General features: G+C 42.2%; 1 protein-coding gene across 3 annotated transcripts in view; it reads left to right on the top strand.

The window, feature by feature from the left end:
• Positions 1–22,435, top strand: part of epha8 (eph receptor A8) — a 527,638-nt gene that overhangs the window by 353,298 nt on the left and 151,905 nt on the right. For all 3 annotated transcript variants that reach the window (XM_072586821.1, XM_072586820.1, XM_072586819.1), the window contains exons 5-6: positions 6,166–6,501; positions 11,501–11,625. In XM_072586821.1, the coding sequence (XP_072442922.1) occupies positions 6,166–6,501; positions 11,501–11,625 (461 nt within the window). The remainder of the gene's footprint in view (positions 1–6,165; positions 6,502–11,500; positions 11,626–22,435) is intronic.

Genomic DNA, 22,435 nt, shown 5'->3' with positions numbered 1-22,435 from the left:
ACTCACACTCACAGTTGGGAGGCCTGTAGTACAGCCCCAACATTGTTATCGCACCCTTCCTATTTCTGAGCTCTGCCCATGTTGCCTCACTGCTCTCGTCCTCCATACTGCCCTCCTTCAGCACAGCTATGATATCTTCTCTAACCAGTAATGCAACTCCTCCATCCCTTTTACCTCCCTCTCTAGCCAGCCTGAAGCATCGATATCCTGGGATATTTAGTTGCCAATCTTGCCCTTCCCTCAACCACATCTCAGTAATTGCAATAACATCATACTCCCAGGTACTAATCCAAGCCTATGTTCATCTGCCTTACCTACTATACTTCTTACATTAAAACAAGTGCACCTCAGACCATCAGTCCCTTTGAATTCATCATCTACTCCCTTTAGCCTACACTTCCCTTTAGTCATGCCAACTTCATTATCTAGTTCTTTACAGGCTTTAGTTAATACGTCCATAGTGGCCACTAACCTCCTCATTTTGTTTCCATACCCCTGCCACGTTAGTTTAGCCCTCCTCAACATCATTAGCAAAAGCACCCCTTAGGATATTGGTTCTAGTCCTGCCCAAGTGTGAACTATTCAATTTGTAATAGCCCCACCTCCCTCAGAACAGGTCCCAATGTCTCAAAAATCTGAACCATTCCCTCCTGTACCATCTCTCAAGCCATGGATTCATCCTGCCTATTCCTTCATTTCTACTCTGACTAGCACATTGCACTGATAGCAATCATGAGGTTACTACCTCTGAGATCCTACTTTTTAACTTGGCTCCTAACTCCTTAAATTCTGCTTGTAGGACCTCATCCCATTCTTTTTACCTATATTATTGGCACCTATATGCACCACAACAACTGGCTGTTCACCCTCCCCCTTCAGAATGTTCTGCAGCTGATCTAAGACATGCCTGGCCCATGCACCTTGGAGGCAACATACCATTCTGGAGTCTCATTTTTGACCACAGAACAGCTAATCTACTCCCTTTACAATTGAATGCCCTCTGAATATAGCCCTTCCACTCTTTTTCCTGCCCTTCTGTGCAGCAGGGCCAGCCATGATGCCATGAACCTGGCTACTGCTGCCTTTTACCTTGTCAGCCATCTACCCCAAAAGTATCCAAAATGGTATTCTTGTTTTGGAAGGAAATGACTGCAGAGGACACCTGCACTGCCTTCCTGCTCTTTCTCTGCCTTTTGATCACCTATTCCCTTTCTCCCTCAGCAATCCTAACCTGCGGTGTGACCAATTCACTAAACATGCTATCCACGATCTCCTCAGCATCGCAGATGCTCCAAATTGAGTCCATCCACAGTTCCAGAGCCGTCATGCAGTCTAACAAGAGCTGCAGCTGGACACGTTTCCTTCATACTTCATGAAGGAGTTAGGGACATCAGCTGCGTCCCTCAGCTCCCACATTGAGCAAGAGGAGCATAACATGGGTCTGAGATCTCCCTCTATTTTTTACTCTTAAGCTTAATTTAGTCCAACTATAATATCAAATAATAGATAAATGAAACAATTTTTTAAATGCATCACACTGCTATGTTGTACACAATAGAAAAGAAAAAGAAAACCCTTACCTTTTCAACACAGCACAGAGTCTTTTTTTTGGTTAGAGGAGGTGGGCGGGAGGGAGACACTACACGTGTAATGTTTCGGGTTTAGCCACTGCCCAAATGTATCAGTTCATTCACTTCCCAGAGCGCAATTCGACCAATCCCACTCTGCTCTGGTGCCAAAATGAAGAATTTACCTTCCCAGCAGCCCCCTGGTCCTCACTGTCATTGTTCCCACTGCTGCTGCTTCGGCAAAATGGAGGCTGCTGGGCAGACAGGGTCTGATGTCCTTGGGAGAGTAATTGGCAGTGTTTTTGGGGAGGGTTTAAACTAATGTGGCAGGGGAATGGGAACCAAAGGAGTAAGGCAGTAGATGTAGAAATTGAGGGAGAGGTAGAAACCAGGGCAAACATGAATGCTGTTGAAAAGAGCTGGGGAGGTAGTCTGAAATGCATGTGTTTCAATGCAAGAAACTTAACTGGCAATTTGGAGGTTGGTTAGTACTTGGAACTATGATATTATTGCAATTACTGAGACTTGGCTGAAATTGAGACAGGATTAACAGCTGAATGTCCCCAGATTTAGATGTTTCAGGTGTGAGAGAAAGAGATGGAAAAGGGGTGGGGGAGTTGCATTAGTGGTAATGCAATATACTGAGGGAGGATATATCAGAGGACTCATGCAACGAGGCAGTATGGGTAGATCGGTAATTGGAAAGGTGAAATAACAATGCTGGAGGGATACTACAGATCTCCCAACAGCCAGCGGGAGATAGAGGAGAGAATATGTAGGCAGATCTTGGAAAGATGTAAAAACAGCAAGGTGGGTGATTTTAATTTTCCCTATTTTGACTGGGACACTTTGTGCTAGGGGCTTGGATGGAGCAGAATTTGTGAGCACCATTCAAGAGGATTTCTTGACACAATATGTAATCAGTCCAACCAGGAAGGGGTTATACTGGACCTAGTTTTGGGAAATGAGCCCAGCCAGGTGAGTGAAGATTCAGTGGGGGACCATTTCGGGAGTAGTGACTACAATACCATGAGTTTTGATATACTAATGGTTAGGGATAGCAGCAGTCCTCAAGTGAAGGTGTTAAATTGAGGGAAGACGAGCTACAACAATATCAGGCAGGAACTGGACAGTGTTGATTGGAGGTGGCTGTTCGAGGGTAAATCCACAATGCATATGCAGCAGTATTTCAAATAGCAGTTGTTAGAGATCAGGAGCAGCATGTTCCTGTGGGAATGAAGGATCTGAATGGCAAGTTACGTGAACCTTAGATGACCAGAAATGTTTTGACCTTGGTCAAAAAGGAAAAGGAAGCACACATAAGGTCTAGGAGGATGGGAACTGACAAAACCCTTGAAGGATATAAGGAAAGTAGGAAAGAGCTTAACAAGGAATTAGAAGGGCTAAAAGGGGTCATGAACTGTCATAAGAAAACAGGAGAGAATCCCAAGGCTTTTTATACGTAAATTAAAAGCAAAAGGGTAGCCAGGGAAAGAGTTGGCCCAGAGCTGAAAATGTGTTGCTGGAAAAGCGCAGCAGGTCAGGCAGCATCCAAGGAGCAGGAGAATCGATGTTTCGGGCATGAGCCCTTCTTCAGGATTTGCTGAAGAAGGGCTCATGCCCGAAACGTCGATTCTCCTGCTCCTTGGATGCTGCCTGACCTGCTGCGCTTTTCCAGCAACATATTTTCAGCTCTGATCTCCAGCATCTGCAGTCCTCACTTTCTCCTAAAAGAGTTGGCCCAATCATGAACAAAGGAAGGACTGTCTGTGTGGAGCAAAAAGAGGTTGGTGAGGTCCAAAACAAATACTTTGTATCGGTATTTAACAAAGAGAAGGAATTGGTGGGGGATAATCTCAAGGAAGGGTGTGTCAAATTTCTAAACCAAGTTACTATTAAAAAGGAAGAGGTGTTGTGTGTCTTAAAATGTATTGAGGTAATACTTTAAACGATAAGTCCACGGTTCCTGATGGGATCCATCCCTGAATATTGAGGGAGGCAAGAGAACAAATTGCTGGAGCATTAACTGATATCTTTGTATTCTGTTTGGCCACAGATGAGGTCCCAGAGGACTGAAGAACAGCTAATGTTGTCCCATTGTTTAAAAACAGGGATATTCCAGGAAATTACAAGCCTGTGAGCCTCACATCAGTGGTACAGAAATTGTTGGAAAAGATTCTCAGGGACAAGATCTGTAAGCATTTAGAAGGAAGTGGACTGATTAGTGATAAACAGCATGATCTTGTACAGGGAGGTAAAGCATCATCAAGGTTTTTGAGGAGGTGATGGGATGGTTGAGGGAAACACAGTTGATGTCTACATGGGCTTCATAAGGCCTTTGACAAGGACCCTCACAGGAGACTACAAAAGGTGAAGTCACATGTATCATGGGTGAACTGGCAAGCTGGATATAGAATTGGTTTAGTCATAGGAGACACAGGGTAGCAGTGTAAGGATGCATTTTGGAATGGAGGGCTGTGCTGGGACATCTGCTGTTCATGATCTACATAAATGATTTAGAGGAAAATATTGCTGGTCCAATTAATAAGTTTGTAGATGAGTGGAATTGTGGATAGTGAGGGGGATTGTCAGAAATACTGCAGGATATAGGTCAGTTGGCAGCATGGACAGAAAAATGGCAGATGGAGTTTAATCCAGGCAAATGTGTGATAATGCATTTTGGAAAACCAAGTGCAGTGAAAATTATACATATGTGGCAGAGCTCTTAGGAGTATTGATGTGCAGAAAGATCTGGGTATGCAGAAAGATCTGGGCCACTGAAGGTGGCAATGCAGGTAGATAAGGGAGTAAGAAAGGTCTATGGCATGCTTGCCTTCATTTGAAGGGGCATTAAGGCAAGTTATGCTGCAGCTTTATAGAACTTCAGTTAGGCCACATTTGCAGCATTGAACACCACACTCCCAGAAGGATGAGGATACTTTGGAGAGGGTACAGAAAAGGTTTACTAGGATGTTGCCTGGTCTGGGGGATTTCAGCTGTGAAGAAAGGTTGGATAGACTGGGTTTGTTTTTGTTGGAACGCAGAGGTTGAGGGCAACCTGATAAAAGTTTATAAGATTGTGGAAAGTATGAGGGTTTTTCCCAGGGTGGAGAGCTCAATTACTCGGGGACACAAATTCTAAGTGCGGGGGGGGGGGGGGGGGGGGAGTCTTAAAAAAGCTGTGCAAGGCATGTTTTTCACACAAAGGGTGGTGAGTGCCTGGAATGTGCTGCCAGAGGAGGTGGTGGAAACAGACACAATTGCAGTATTTGAGAAGTACCTGGATGAATACATGAATAGGAAGGGAATAGAAGGAAATGGATCCTGTATGTGAAGGCAGTTTTAGTATGGAAGGGCAAAATGTGTCAGGCTTGGAGAGCTGAAGGGCTTGTTCCTCTGCTGTATTGTTCTTTGTTCTTTTTTGTTCTTTTGTTTAATCACTCGCAGGTCCAAAATGGTCAATGGCAAGTAGCATCCAGTCACACTCTGGATGGGGAGTAGGAGAAGAGTGGAGGATGGGGTATCTGGGGTCAAGTTAGAAAGATCAGAATCTGCACCATTAAACCGCACAGTGCCAATGGTCATCCTCACCATTTATTGGGTTGCAACCTGGGAGCTTTTAAGATGTGAATCTGGCAAAATTCTAAATTTTTGAAAATTTGATTGCAGTATGAGAAAGTAGGACAGACGAATTGGATTGGACATGTTGGCAGCTGAATGGTCTGAATAGAATTGATAAGTCTATGAGTATAAAATTTGATTTGAACTGGCGGTAAATATTTACATAAATGCACTCATGAAGCACTATTACTTGTAATAGCATGAGTGCATATGGTATTTACGACTCAACTTAATGCATGCGATGAAAGTTGTGTTACTATCATCCTGCCTGTACTGGTCTCTTATTTCTATTTCCCAGCTCTGTGACAGCACCTTCTTGTCCCTCATTACCCCTTCAGCTTCATCTCCATCCTCAGTTATAACTCACAGTTGTTCATCGGTTACCATGTATGTAGGTGTTTTTTAATCAAAATGTTCAGAGATGTTACGGCACACTCTGGGAGCAGATGGGATTTGAACCCTGGTCTCCTGGCTCAGAGGTTGTGACACTATCACTGTGCACCAAAATACATAACAGTCACACGCACCATCTCTCCACAGTCGGGTCACAACTACAATCCTCTTGGGATTGGGAGGTTTACAAGGAGAATTTAATCAGCTAGCTTGAGTTTCTTCACCCAATTGCCTCTGGGATTGGGGAGAATGTTCAGAGTTTTTGCATCCACGTAGTTTTCTATCTCATTACTCACTTCTTCAAAAGTATTTTATGCATTTCAGGCGATTCCTGGATGTGCAAAGAGAATGTGTTGCAAGGGACATTAGTCCCAGGGACATGTTTGTGTTGTGATGACCCATTATCGAAGTTACTGATTTGCATTGAGTTCCATGTAATGGTTGTACTGTGGCAAAATAATTTGAAATAAGCAAAGGAAGCTGATGATATTACAGTCATGTCAATTTTCCAACAGATGATGTCCACATGACAATTCAATTTTATCCTAATTCTCATTCTTTCTGTTCTTTACCAATGGACTAGGACCTCCCTCTGCCCCAGTAAATGCCATGTCCACTGTGAATGGAACCACAGTGACCTTGGAGTGGAGCCCACCCTCCAGTAATGGAGGAAGGAGCGATGTCCGGTACAACATTATCTGCAGGAAGTGTGCGTGGGAGGCAAGCCAGTGTGAAGCGTGTGGCAACCGAATCCGATTCAGCCCAAAGCAGATGGGGCTGACACAGCCCGCTATCAGTGTGATTAACCTGTTAGCGCACACCAACTATACCCTGACCATCGAGGCAGTGAATGGAGTCTCTGACCTCAGCTTGGAGTCCCGGCAGTTTGTTTCACTGAATGTTACCACAAACCAGGCAGGTACGAAACTCACGTCTTATTAAATCAAAATAGCTCAGTTGGGAGACCATTAGGCTGATGACTAAATGATCCCTGGTACAGTTTGGGTTTTGGCAGAATAAGGTCACCATTTCAGTCCTTGAGATCCTGGGTTCAAGACCCAACTGCTCCAGAGATGTGTCGTACCATCTCTGAACAGGTTGGTTTAGCAACTATTCATTTATGATGGAATCAGAGATACATGCATAACCTAATAGTAACAAACCTGGGCTCCATATCCTGAAGGAAAATTCAACGATTGTACATTCAATGTCCTATGGAGAGATGTGGTATCATGGTAATATCAATGGACTGGTAACCTAGTCATCTGTGGGTTCAAATCCTGTCAGAATGGTTAGTGAAAACTGAATTCAATAAAAAGCTAACCTGATAGTCATTGCTGATTGTCTGGTTCACTGATGCCATTAAGGAAGGGAAATCGGCTGTCCTTATCCAGTCTGGCCTACATGTAATTCCAAACTCATAGCAATAGGACCTAGGCAGTTGTGGAGGGGCAATGCATGACAGGGCCAGTGAATGATATGGACAATAAACACCCCCATTCCACAAATGAATAATGGAAACAATGACTAGTTATAAAGTTATAGTGGCATACGGCATTGAAACAAGCCCTTCCATCCAACTTGTCCATGCTGACCAGGTTTCCTAAACTGAGTTGATCTATTTGCCTGCATTTGACCCATATCTCACTAAACCATTACTGTTCATTTACCTAAATGTCTTTTAAATGTTGCAATTGTACCCACTTCCTCTGGCAGCTCATTCCATACTGTGTGAAAAAGGTGCTCTTTAGGTCCCTTTTAAATCTTGCCCCTCTGACCTTAAACCTGTGCTGCTTCGAGAATGGACCTTATCTATGCCTATCATATAAATCTCAAAAATTTCATCCCTCAGCCTCCTATGCTCCAGGGAAAAAAATCCCAACCTATCCAGCCTCTCCTCATAACTCAAACCATCCAGTTTTGGTACCATTCTTGTAAATCTTTTCACACTTACCAATTTATTAACATCCTTCCTATAGTAGGGTGACCAAAATTGTATGCAGTACTCCAAATGTGGCTTTACTAATATCTTGTATAGATGTAACATGACACCCCAACTCTTGTACTCAGTGCTCTGACCAATGAAGGCAAACTTGCCAAACATTTTCTTCACTATTCTGTCTATCTATGATCCACTTTCAGGAAACTACATACCTGCACCTATAGTTATTGTTTTCCAATATTAACATCAGGCTTGTGAAATAACTGTGGACAAACTGTACTGCAATTCTTTCAGTAAGATCAATTAGCATAAGGCTGACAACAAAAGTAGAAAAGAAAATTGATGTAAATTGTATTAAGATGAATTCAGAATGTGGATCTCATGCACCATTCCCTTTTCACTGCTGTACATTTTGCATATTCACTGCTAGAAGGAGTAAAGATATTCCCTGTTAATTATTCAGTATGTTTTAAAATGGAAAAGAGGAAAGAAGCAGTGCACTGTAATTCAGCCTCCTATCTTGACATTATGAGTTCCCCAGCATATAGACTAAATCTTGAGTCCCAATGTGATTGCAGATTGACACGATCAGGAATTCTGTACAATTAATCACCAAGGAGACTGAGGATGCTGCCATGCTAAATCAGAGGTTCTGATTTACCACCTTATCCAACTTTACCCACACTTACCCCTATTTCATTTACTCCACCTGATGGATGTGCCAGCAAATCTCATTTATTTATACCAATCGGGAACCATGGCGTAATTAACAGGAGGTGATGTTATAGTGGTATTATCAGTACACTATATCTAGACACTAAGGTAATGATCTGGGGGCCTAGGTTCAGAGCACACCATGGCAGATAGTGAAAGTTAAAATCAATGAAGATCTGGAAATAAGAGTCTGTTGATGACCATGAAACTTGATGATTGATTCAAAAAAACCAGCTGGTACACTAATTTCCTTTCAGGAAGGAAATTGCTCTCCTTTCCTGGACTGGTCTACATGTAACCCACAGTGATATGGTTGACTGTGAACTGCCATCTGGGCAATTGGAGACGGGTAGTGAATGCTGACCTGACCAGCGATGGGAGCCTGAAGCTATTTCAATCCGAGTGAATCTGAGATCGACCCAGTGGCACTGCTGAGTAACCCCTTGCAGGATTGGCTTCAGGCACTGACTGACTGGATGCACTACTTAAAAATTGAAGAGTCTGAGTGCTGCAGTGGATTTGGATTTTTCAGCTGGGAAGTTGTTCATTTCTCCTTTATTCAGGATTACCCAATCCAAATTAAGCATCCCTGATTCATTCTATTTTGTTCATTGCTCTGGGTGGAACACCAGTTCGCGGACTGAGATCCACCTTGTGCCTCCACAGGAGTGAGTGATGGTGACCTGTTCAAAGGAGACCTTACATAGTCCACCAGCTGTGCAAACTGGGAGGCCATTTCCTGGAAATCTCGGAGGAACAATGTAGGAGAACATCAATCAAAGATCACAGCCTGAGTGGAAGATAGGGTGAATGAATTTGATAAAATATGAAATTACAGCTGGAAATTGAGAGAATCAATACCTGGTGATGTCCAGAGATGACAGAACATGAGGTAGCCATCCCACAAAACCACAATGATCACTTGTTTCTAAGTCAGTGTATAATAATCCATCTTAACAAGGACAGTGAACAAGACCTCTTATTAGATGCTTTCCAAGTGTAACCTTTCCATTATCAGGACACCATCTTGGAGGGTCATGCCTGGTTGAATGAGTACTCCCAGGCTGATTGGTGGAAATTAGCTTGTAATACTGACATGACTAAAGTAGAAACAGCAAAAGAAAGACCCACATTTATATAGCACCTTTCATGACAACAAGATATCTCAAAGCATTTTAGTCAATTAAGGAGTTTTGAAGTCTAACATTGTTGAGATGTGGGCAGTGAAGTTGTCATGGCCAGACAATCTTGACTATTTTTGATACTGTTTTATTGATACTTTCATGGGATATGGGCATCACTGGTTGGACAAGCATTTATTTCCTGTCCCTCGTTGCCCTTGAGAAGGCGCTGGGAAGCTGCTTTCTTGAACAACTGCGTCTTTGAGTATAGACAAAGCAAGTACGGAGGGAGATCTAACATTTTGATACAATGGCAGCGAAGGAATGTCAACTTAGTTCAAAGTCAGAATCATTTGTCTCTTGGACTGGACCAGGTGATAAGATACTACCAATTCACTTGCTGTTGTAAATGATAAGGATCACAAATTTGGAAGGTGTGGTCAAGGGAGGCTTGACAAGTTGCTGGTCATGGTGGTAGAGGGCATTTAATCTGGTTAGTAGGGTGTTAGTCAAGAGGGTATTCCATCACAGTCCTAACTTGTACCTGGAAGATGGTAGACAGGTATTTGACATACTCTGTAGGCACGGTATGTACGTGGCAGATCCAAATAACTTAATGGTCACCTTCAGGATATTGTTATCAAGAGCAGGTGGTTCGATTCATTCTTGTTAGAGATGGCAATTGTTTGGCACATGTTTGGTACAAATGTGACTTGTACGTATCTGCCCAGGTTTGAGTATTGTCCGCATCTAGCAACATATGGGCACAGACTGTTTCAGCATGTACAGAGTTGATTGAGGGGGTAAATATTGGACAAGAAGGAGATCTCCTCTTATTTGAGATATTGTTATGGGATCTTTCACATCCACCTCAGTGATCCAATACTGGCACCTTCTCATCCTAAGCCTGTGATGGCTAACCATACCCCCAACCAATTTCCGAAGAGCATAAGGGAGAAATTTCTTGGAGATGGGGACTGATGTAAATTCATGAGATCCATTAGAAATTTCACTGAACACACTGCACTGAAGCAGTGGCTCTATAGTTTCCTGCAATCTGACCTCACAGTTGGTTGCATCATTATGGTTTGCTGCCTGTTGAACAACAGGGCAATCCAAAGAGAGTGACAGTTGGAGCAGGTTTTGTGGAGTGTTAATTAAATGGTGTCAGATAAACTTTGTCATAGGATCCATATCCTGTAGTTTCAGACAGGCATGCACACTGGTAGATGCATTACCATGATGAGTGCTTCTGTTCAGACTCATAGTTAATCAGCATACACTTGCAAACCAATGGTTTCATATCATAATACAATATGAAAGTTGACTTTCTCCTTAACTTGGTGTTGTAAATTGTCCTGATGAGTGAAGGCAAAAAGCTTCAACTAAATGTCTTTTTTTCTGCAGTAATGAAAGTTCTAAATCAAATGACTATTCTCATGATAGGGTGCAAGCAAGTGTTGGACATCTCACTGGGCTATGTATGGTGTTCTGTCTGCCCACTTGTTTAATGGTTGTTTAATTTTCAACTTTTTTTCATGGAACATGGGTATCACTGGCAAAGCCAGCATTCATTGCCTCTCCCTGACTGCCCTTGAAACAGCTGAATGGCTCTCCAAGCTGTTTCAAAGGACAGTTTGGAGTCAGTACATTGCTGTTAGTCTAGAGTGATTTAATGGGCAAGGATGGTAGACTTCCTTCCCTGAAGGGCATTGGTGAGCAAAATTGTTTTCAAACAATAATCCAGTAATCTGATGGTCCCCATCACTGAGTTCAGTTTTTTTAAATTCTAGGTCTATTTAACAAATGGATTTTACATTACCTCTGCTACTGAGGTGGGATTTGAACTCTGGTTTGCTCATCACTGTCCCCCGCTGGATAACTTGTCCCATTATTTAACCAATATATTCTCATTAGTGTTAGGTAAGGGGTAGATGTAGATGTAGGGGTATGGGTGGGTTACGCTTCGGCGGGGCGGTGTGGACTTGTTGGGCCGAAGGGCCTGTTTCCACACTAAATAATCTAATCTAATCTAATAATATGGAGCAAACCTTCTAAATTATTAACCTATTGAAAGTAACACTAATCTACTTTGGAGACTAATTTAAGCTCTTTTATGCTCATGCTTTCTCTGTTCCCAGCTCCGTCCCAGATCTTGGTGGTCAAACAGGAAAACACCAGCCAGAACAGTGTGACATTAATGTGGCAGGAGCCAGACCAGCCCAATGGCATCATACTGGAATATGAAATCAAATACTTTGAGAAGGTAAACCATTTCCTATTCATTGTGTAAGGTGAATCATTGTCTCTTATGATGTAAAAGGTAGATGGGTTCCATTGTTATCTTAGAGTTTGTGTCTATGGGATGCCTGCCTTGTGTCAAAGATCTCTAACGTAGATAACTCCTGCAGTCTGAGAATTAATAAAGCAATATTTTGAAGTATACTCACTATTGCATTTCTGTAACTTGCCATGAGGTAATGTCTATTGTCCTATGTCAAAGCAAGGTGTTCCTTTCTGTCTGTTTTGACTAGGTCCACCAGGACTTTATTTTAGGTAGAATTCTCCAGAGTCACCCACCTGCTTCAGAAAGACATACAAAGATAGGAAGATATGACTTGGGAGAAGGAGTAGGTTACTCAGCTGCTTGCATCTGCTCTGCCATTCAGTAAATCATGGCTGATCTGATTATGCTATATTCCCATTTACAACCCCCCAGCCCCTAATAAAATTCACTTCCTTTTGTCAATCAAGAATCTATCTACCTCTGCCTTAAACATATTCAAAAACTTTGCTTCCATCTCCACTTTTTGTGGAAGACTGTTCCAAAGACTTACAATGCTCTGTGTGGGAAAGAAATTTCTCTGAACCCCTGTCAAAAATGATTGCCACCCTATTTTTGAACCAGTTCTGGATTCTGCAGCAGGATGCAGCATGCTTTCCACACCCACCATATTGAGACCTTGTATGATCTTCTATGTTCCAATCCTTGTTGTGGTTCTGTTCGCCGAGCTGGGAATTTATCTTGCAAACGTTTCGTCCCCTGTCTAGGTGACATCCTCAGTGCTTGGGAGCCTCCTGTGAAGCGCTTCTGTGCTGTTTCCTCCAGCATTTATAGTGGCCTGTCTCTGCCGCTTCCGGTTGTCAGTTCCAGCTGTCCGCTGTAGTGGCCAGTACATTGGGTCCAGGTCGATGTGTTTGTTGATAGAGTCTGTGGATGAGTGTCACTCATCCACAGACAGTTGGAACTGACAACCGGAAGTGGCAGAGACAGGCCACTATAAATGCCGGAGGAAACAGCACAGAAGCGCTTCACAGGAGGCACCCAAGCACTGAGGATGTCACCTAGACAGGGGACGAAACGTTTGCAAGACAAATTCCCAGCTCGGCGAACAGAACAACAACAATGAGCACCCGAGCAACAAATCTTCTCCCAAACTTTGAATGTTCCAATCCTTTTCCTCTTTTAATTTGAAGTGGATTCAACCCTAAGTTTTTCAACCCTTCCTCAGATGGCACTCAACTATTCCTTGTATTAGCCCAGCAAACATTCTCTGAACTGTTTCACCCTATTTACATCCTTACTTAAACAAGTTAACCAGTATTGTAGACAGTACTGCAAATGTAATCTTGTCAATGTCCTGTAGAATTGAAACACAACCGCTCCACTTTTGTATTCAATTCCTCTCTCAATGAAGAATAAGATTCTATTAGCTTTCCCAATTACTTCCTGTAATCGTAGACTAATCTCTTACAACTTGCACTGGGACACCCAGATCCCTCTGCATCTCTAAGGTCTATGACCTCTCACCATTTAAACCACACACTTTGCTCTTGTTCTTCCTGTCCAAGAGGACAACTTCTCATCTTCCCACATTGTGTTGTATGATACCTTCACCGTGCTAAATGGGATAGACTTCGAACAGATCTAGCAACTCGTGCCTGGACATCCATGAGGTGCCCTGGACCATCAGGAACAGCAGAATCATGCTCTAACACAATCTGCAACCTCATGCCCTGTTATCTCCCCTACTCTACCATTTCCATCTAGCGAGGGGATTAACCCTGGTCCAATGGCAAGACAAGAAGACCTGCTAGGAATAGCATCAGGTGTACATAAAAATAAAGTGACAGCCTGGGGAAGCTACTTGTATGCCAGACAGTATAAGCAGCAAGTGATAGACAGAGCTAAGTTATCCCACAACTAACAAATCAGATCAAATGTCTGCAGACCTGCCACATTCAGTCATAAATGTTGGTGGGTAATTAAACAACTCACTGGAGGAAAATGGTCCACAAATATTCCCATCCTCACTAATAGACGAGACCAACACATCAGTGCAAAAGATAAAGCTGAAGTAATAATCTTCAGCCAGAAGTGCTGACTGGATAATCCATCTTGGCCTTCTCCAGAGATCCCCAGCATCACATGTGACAGTTTTCAACTCTCTCCACATGATATCATGGAGGCACTGGACACTGCTAAGGGTATGGGTACCGACACAATTCCAACAATCGTACTGAAAACTCATGAGATAAGGTGAGAGTGCATTTGGCCCTGGCAAAACTGGTGTCAATGGGAATCATACCTGGCATAAAGGAAGATGGTTGTGGGTGTTGGAGGTCAGTCTGCTGGGTTACATGACATCACTGCAGGAGTTCCTCAGAGTAGTGTCCTAGGCTCAATCACTTTCAGCTGCTTCCTCAATGATCTTCTCTCTATTATACAGTCAAAAGTGGGGATGTTCACCAATAATTATGCAATCTTGTGACTCCTCAGATTTTGAAGCAGTCCATGCTCAAATGCAGAAAAACTGGACGATATCAAGGCTTAAACTGTGAAGTGGCAGGGACCATTTGTACCACTCAAGTGCCAGACAATGACTCTGTCCAATAAAAGAAAATCTAACCATCGCCCCATAACATTTAATAATATTTTCATCACCAAACCCCCATTGAACTTTGCAATTGCTGATAAGTCAGATAACAGGTTGACCTGGAGACTCTGGGGAGCAAGGAAGGGTCAGTGAGTTGGTGAGGGAGACTGGAGGAAAGCACTTCTACTTCTCCTGGTTCACAAGGAGTGCTGGAAAAGCATTTAGCTGCTAGATCCTACCTCAGCTTTGTTGCTGGGGGTTTATGAAGTTGAGAGTGTGGTGCTGGAAAAGCACAGCACGTCAGGCAGCATCCAAGGAGCAGGAGAATCGACGATTTGGGGCATAAGCCCTTCATCAGCCATTCTTGATGAAGGGCTCATGCCCGAAACATGATTCCCCTGCTCCTCAGATGCCACCTGACCTGTGCTTTTCCAGCACCATACTTTCGATTCTAACCTCCAGCATCTGCAGTCCTCACTTTTTTTTCCTGGGGGTTTATCTGGCCTCTGGTCATAGAGTCAAAAAGGTTGGTAATGTATGAGGCTCACAATCTCATTAATTTATTCAAATTACTGATTTGCCTCTTGAGATCACATTACACATCTGATCAACTCCCCCACACCAAACCCACCCACCACCTCCATCCCAGTTAAACAGAAATAGGCACCCATTGCAGTGACTTAAAGTCAGATTTCAGATTTTTAAGAATTCCACTTCCTATCCCTCATCCCTCACACCCACCTTCCCTTTTCTTACCTGTTCTGAGAGAATACATCTCCCCACTGACTCTGTGACTATCTGAAGTGTTTTTAATTAATATAGTCAGTAAAGCTGGAGAAACTGAAGTTTCTGTTTTTTGCTCTAAGCATCCCTGTTTGATGTTTCTTCTCAATTATGTCAAACTGCAGTAAAGGCTTGTTGAAAATTCAAAATCGAAAGCAGCGTTCAAATTCCACTTCAATGTGACAGCTCCTCTCTGCATGCTAAAATGAGTTGTTAAACCTATTATCAGATTCAGCCTGGGAAGACTCAGCACAGTATCCCATCCTTAGCTGATGGGTCCTCTCAGTCATACACTTGAAGTTGCAATAATGTTATCAGACATCAAACCATCTGGCCAGTCATAATTAACAACCCTTCCTGTTCACTGTCAAAACATTCAATTAACAACCTCAGGAAGTAAAATAGCATTGTTCAGACACTGGATCTACAATGGTAACTAACCATTGATGTATTCAATAGTGGAGTCAATTCCATCATCTAGTTCTAATGCACAAAGATGTCTGCTTTAACATATTAAACCGTTAATAAATGGTGAATATTTGGAGCAGAAAAGTGTGTTGCTGGAAAAGCGCAGCAGGTCAGGCAGCATCCAAGGAGCAGGAGAATCGACGTTTCGGGCATAAGCCCTTCTTCAGGATTCTCCTGCTCCTTGGATGCTGCCTGACCTACTGCGCTTTTCCAGCAACACATTTTTCAGCTCTGATCTCCAGCATCTGCAGTCCTCACTTTCTCCTAGAATATTTGGAGCAGCCATTCATTGGGACCCTTTATTGTGATCAAGTGACAGTTGCTTTGTAAGATCTTTAACAAGGCCTTTGACAAGGTGCTTCATGGTTAGTAAGGTTAGTTCACATGGAATCCAGGAGGGCGAGCCAATTGGATACAAATTTGATGGTAAGAATCAGAGGATAGTGGTAGAGGGTTGTTTTTCAGACGAGAGGCCTGTGACCACCGGGTGTGTCACAAGGACTGGTGCTTGGTCCAATGTAGTTTGCAATTTGTATACCTGTAAACAATTTGGATAAGAATATAGGAGACATAGTTAGTATTTTTGCAGGTGACACCAAAATTGGTGGTGAAGTGGACAGTGACAAAGATTATCTAAGAGTACAGTGAGATTTTAATCAACTAGGCCAGTGGGCCAAGGAATTGTAAATGTAGTTAAATGCAGATAAATGTGAGGTGTTACAGGACTAACACAGTTAATGGTAAGGCCCTGGGGAGTGTTGTTAAACAGAGAGGTACAGGTACATAGTTCCTCAAAAGTAGCAACAGAGGTAGACAAGGTGGTGAAGAGAGCATTTAGCATACTTTCCTTCATCGATCAGAGCATTGAGTACAAGCATTGGGACGCCATGTTATGACTGTACAGAACATTGGTGAGGCCACATTTGGAGTACTGCATATATTTCTGAGTCACCCTGCTAAAGGAAGGATATTATTAAACTGTGAAGGATGCAAAAAAGATTGACATGGATGTTACCAAGACTGGCAGGTCTGACTTATATGGTACCTTTTCCCAGGAGTCTAGGTGGGCAAGGAATGATTTTATAATAGTTCTCAAATTGTGAGGGGCATAGATAAGGTGAATAGCCAGGGTCTTTTTCATAGGCTAGGGGATGTCCAAAACTAGAGGTCATAAGTTTAAGGTGAGACGGGAAAGATGCAAAAGGAAACTGAAGGACAACTTCTTCACCCACATGGTAGTGAGTATGTGGAATGAGCTGCCAGAGGAAGTGGGAGAGGTGGATACAATCACAATATTTAAGAGAAATTTGGAAAGCTACATGAATAGGAAAGGTTTAGAAGTATTTGGGCCAAATGCAGGCAAATAGGACTAGTTCAGTTTAGTAAACCTAACCAGCATGGACAAGCTGGGCCAAAGGGCGTGTACGACTCTATGACTCTGACTCTGATTATCTGGAGCCAGAAAACAAGTGAAGTGTGAGCTCCCAACAGTTTATGTAGAACTTCAGAGAGGCTCAGCTCTTGAGTATATCAAGGCTGACCATGCTGTTTGTACTTCACACCTGAGTTTAACAGATTTAAGTATGGACCACAGCATACTCAGAGAGAGGCAATACTACTTCCACCCCTGAACTTCCACCAAGAATCTCCCAACACCTGTAGATCTGATAATAGAGTAATTGCCTCCTGTATAGAGGAACCTCGATTATCTGGGGAGTATTTTGTTCAGTTAATCAAATACCAGATAATCGATGCTGGATAACATGATTTGCCATGCATCGGGACCTTGCGATCCTGTTTGGATGATCCAAAGTTTGGTTAATCAAATGCCAGATAATCGAGGTTCCTCTGTATTTTGAAGTTGGATCCCTTGTTATCATTATCCCAAATATTATCCATAGGATCTTCTGCACTAAATAACATTTGAGATCCCTCATCACTTTATTAATTCTGTTCAGTCCTGCCAGAATTTTGTGTTTAAAATCCAACAAATCTCCAGGACTTGGTGGCTGACAACCTAATGTTCCAAAAGATGCAGCTCCAGAAATAATGCTTGCATAGTTATGATTTTTCAATGTTCCCTTGATTCCTGAATCAATCCACCAGATTGGAAATTAACAAATGTACGCTACGGTCCAAACAAGGAAGTAGAGAGAAAATGAGGAATTTTTCCACCATTTGGAAAATACTAGAACCTTATCATTAAAGAAGTCTCAATATTTTGTTCGAAAATTACCTTCTGATCAGACAGTCAATATGGTTTATCAAGCAGTGAATCCTTTTTGACAAATGCAGCAGACTTTTCCAGCAATTTCCGTTTTTGTTTCTGATACACAACATCAGCAGTTCTTTTGGTTTTTTAAAATAGACTACTTTGTGGCAGTAACTGGCAGTAAAAATAGTAGATAAAGGGAAACCAGTAGAGATAATATACTTGGATTTCCAAAAGCCATTCATTAAGGTGCCATACTGGAAGTTAAGACACAAAATAAAGGACCATGAAATTAGAAGTGATATGTTAGAATGGACCAGAAGCAGAGAGAGTAGGGGTAAGTGGGGCATTTTCAAGTTGGTAGGCTCCAAGTTGGTGGAGTGCTAAATGCTTAGTACCATGTCCTCAGCTATTTACAATATATGTTTGTTATTTAGACAAAAGTCCAAAAGTGATATATCCAAAAGTCCAAAAGTGACAATACAAAGTTAGGCAATGTATGCAGTGGGGAGGACACAAAGAAGGTGCCAAAGAGACATAGGCTAGGTGAATAGGTAGCAAGGTGGCAATCGGAGTTTAATATTAAAATGAGCTTATTTGCTTTGGTGGAAAGAATGAAAACGCAGAATATTTCTAAAAGTTGTGGAATTTCCCAGTCGTGATGCTCAAAAGCATATTAGTGAACTTGTACCAGGAACACAGGAAGTTAATATATCGGTGAAGCAGGCAATTAGGAGGGAAAACAGCCTATTAGTCTTCATTGCAAAGGGCTTGAAGTACACAAACAAAGATTTACTCCAACTGTATACGACTTTGGTGGGATCACATCTAATACACAGTGTCCATTTTTGTGCTGTCTAAATGGAGAAGGATATATTTGCTTTGGAGGTGGCACAACAAAGGTTCTTTACATTGGTTGCTGAAATGACACCCAGTTAATTGGTGGTTTGCCCAGTGATGAGAGACAGTGGAATTTGAACCTTCTGGAATTTGGAAGAGTGCAAGGTGACCTGTTGGAGCTTGCAGGATTCTAAAGGTCTTGAGAAGTTAGATGTTGAGAGATTGTTTGCCAGGACTGGGGAATCAAAAACACAGGCATGGTCTTGTGGTAAAATGCCAATTATTTAAATCTGAGATGTGCAATGATCTCTTCACTCAATTTTGGAATTGTAGGTGATCCATACTTAAAGATATTTAAAAGTCAGAGCAATACACTTTTAACATCTTGAAGAATCAAGAGATATGTGGAGGAGGCAGAAAAGTAGAGTTGAGGTAAAGTGGTGGAGTATGCTGACAGGAATGTACAACCTTGTGGAGTGTTAAATGTTTAGTGCTGTGGCCTCAGCTAATATACAATCTGTGTTGGAGTATTGTGTACAGTTTTGGTCACCCTGTTATAGGAAAGACATAGTTAAACTAGAAAGAGTGCAAAGCAGATTTACCAGGATGTTGCCAGGACTAGTAGGAAAGTGAGAGCTGGAGAAAAAGTGTTGATTGAAGGTGTGAATCCTTCTGAGGATAGTTATAGGAAGAGATTGGCCAGGACAGGATGTTAATTCTTGAAATGTAGGAGAATGAAGGGTGACCTTATTGAGGTATATAAAATCATGAGAGGCACCGCTAGGATGAATACATAGTCTTTTTCTCAGGGAGGGGGAATTAAAAATGAGCGGGCATAGGTGAGAGGGGAAAGACTTAAGAAGGACCTGAGGGGCAACTTCTTCACACAGAGAGTAGTGCATATATGGAATGAGCTGCCAGGGAAAGTGGTTCAGGCAGGTACAATAGCAAAATTTAAAAAAACATTTGGATAGGTACATGGATGGAAGGGCTTAGAGGGATATGAACCAAATGTGGGCAGTTGGAACTAGCTGAGTGGGCACCCTGGTCAGTATGAAACCTGTCTCCATGTTATGGTTTGGAGATGCCGGTGTTGGACTGAGGTGTATAAAGTTAAAAATCACACACCAGGTTATCGTCCAACAGGTTTAATTGGAAACACACTAGCTTTCAGCGAAAGCTAGTGTGTTTCCAATTAAACCTTTTGGACTATAACCTGGTATTGTGTGATTTTTAACTCTGTTTCCATGTTGTATTGCTCTATGATTCTATGCCTAATCCTCCCACTTTCACTATTCAGATCTTTTTGGTTCCCTATCTCAAATCAGTACCAGAAATTAGTCTTGAACCAGTAGACCCAGGCTAAATTTTTACCTGACTTAATGTAATTAAACCAGACAAGCCTACATGTTGAATAGTTGCTACTCAACATTGTTCCTGTTTACTGGATTGATCTCTTGCTATCGATTAGGGCCATGCCTATAACTGTGAATATCTTGAAATAGACTGCAGTTTCAGTTGCTGAAAAAAACGAAAATTGAATGATTTGTACAGAAATTACAATATCAAAACAGACTGATCATGTCAACCAGCTCATATTGCCATTAATCTTCCATGTGAACATGAACATGTCAAGTAATTTCAATCAAACCTATCAGTCAAGAAATTGATGGCATTGGATTAGGTGCCAGGTTTACATCTGCCCAAATTCACGCTCCAGTTTCACAGGAGAAGTAGCAAATTAGGCACTGAGAATGTGGCACACTATCCAATATATGTTTCATCTTTTGACAAAGTGGAAGTTTTGTTTCTGATGAACAGCATTCGAAGTGTTATAAAATTCCTGACTTTTTCACTGTTCTGTTCCATCCTCGTTGCAGCTTGCTGACAGAATTGTACGTGTCAATGACTTGCCATGGTATCATTCTGATTATCTATTCACTCACATGGACTTTGTGTCAGTTTGGCCTCGATTATTGTTGACAGCTCTTAGTTGAGCATTTGCCTTTTCTGTTGACCCACGCGACACAACTGACAATATCAGTACATCATGTAATGGCCTGTCAGGCGTAAAGACTTATGCATTTTATTAGAGATGTTTATAATCTTGATTGAATTAAATATGAACCAAGGCCCTGTCTAATATTGAGTGAGGCAGAAGCATTTCACTATTACACTTTAAAAAAGCACAACTTAATCTTAATTTTATTCAGGGCCAGCTGTGAATTATACTTGTGCAGTTTAAGAGTAAATAAATAACAGGCTGCCTGTGATAGCTTCCATTGTTCATTAAAAATGTGTGAAAAGCTCACAGTTTATTCAGGATATGAGTTACAAGTGTCTCTCAGACTGCCAGCTAGTAGAGAGCTTAATCCCCTATCCAGTGAAGGTGCAACACTTGTACTGAGGATGTAGAGGGACTAATCCCCTGTACAGTGAACGGGTGATACACAGACTGACAGGATGTAGAGGGACTAATCCCCTATACAGTGAAGGGGTGACACACAGATTGACAGGATGTAGAGGGACTAATCCCCTATACAGTGAAGGGGTGACACACAGACCGACAGGATGTAGAGGGATTAATCCCCTACACAGTGAAGGGATGATAGACTAACAGGATGTAGAGGGACTAATCCCCTATACAGTGAAAGGGTTACAGACTGACAGGATGTAGAGGGACTAATCCCTGTACAGTGAAGGAGTAATAGACTGACAGGATGTAGAGGGACTAATCCCTCTGTATGTTGAAGGGATGACAGAATGACACGATATAGAGGGATTGACATTTCAGTAAATTGAGGGGGAATTACAGAGTTCTGTTGAGCACCGGTCAACAATGATAAAGTCCTATTTATATTTTAGCAACTCCCTTATGTCAATGTTTGCTTCATACCCACATAGTAAATGCAATGCAGGAATCAACTTTTAAACATTTGTTCACAGGATATGGGCATCACTGGTTTGGACAACATTTATTGACCAGAAGGTTAAGAGGTAATCATATTGCTGTGGTTACTGGTCACTGTCAGGGCAGCACTTTATTGAATTCAAATTTCATCAACTGCCATATTGGGATTTGAACTTGTGACTCCCGAACATTGCCCGCGGTCTGGGTTGTTAGTCCAGTGCCATCCCCACTACATCTTTGTATCCCCTATAATCTAGTGGAAACAACTCAATTGAAGCTAAGGTTCTCTTCCTACATCTGCTGATATATTCGAGAATATGACACAATTTTGTTATCATAGAATCCCTAAGGTGTGGAAACAGGCCATTTGGCACATCAAGTCCACACTGACCCTCTGAAGAGTATTCCACCTAGACCTATTCCCCTACCCTATTATTCTACTTTTCCCTGACTCATGACCTAACCTGCACATCCCTGAACACTATGGGCAATTTAGTATGGTCAATTCACCTGAGCTGTACATCTGTGGGAGGAAACTGGAGCACCTGGAGAAAATCCACGCAGTTACAGGGAGAATGTGCAAACTCCACACAGACAGTCACCCATAGCTTTAATTGAACCTTTGTCCCTGGCACTGTGAGGCAGCAGTGCCAACCACTGAGCCACTGTGCTGCCATTTACTTCACATTTATTTTACCAAATGCAGGAACTTGATGCAAAGCCAATGTAAGTGAATATATGGATTGAGAATCTAGCTGAGATCAGTCTCTCTGCCTCATGGAAATAAACACAGGACGTTGCTTCAATAGGCTTTTACTTTATTTCGTTATATTACGCAGTCTGTGGATCTGAATGGGTCAGGGTTGGGGATTGGGGCACAGAACGACAGACACTCCAAACCATGATTGGAAGCTCAGGAGATGGAAACAAACTTGCAGTGTCCCTTTGTCTGAGCTTTGTAGTCTACCTGTTACCCTCTGTGTTA

This window comes from Chiloscyllium punctatum, chromosome 16, assembly GCF_047496795.1.
Source record: "Chiloscyllium punctatum isolate Juve2018m chromosome 16, sChiPun1.3, whole genome shotgun sequence".
Classification (NCBI taxonomy): Eukaryota; Metazoa; Chordata; class Chondrichthyes; order Orectolobiformes; family Hemiscylliidae; genus Chiloscyllium; species Chiloscyllium punctatum.
The sequence above is the reverse complement of the archived record's forward strand: the minus strand, read 5'-3'. Positions and strand labels throughout refer to the sequence as shown.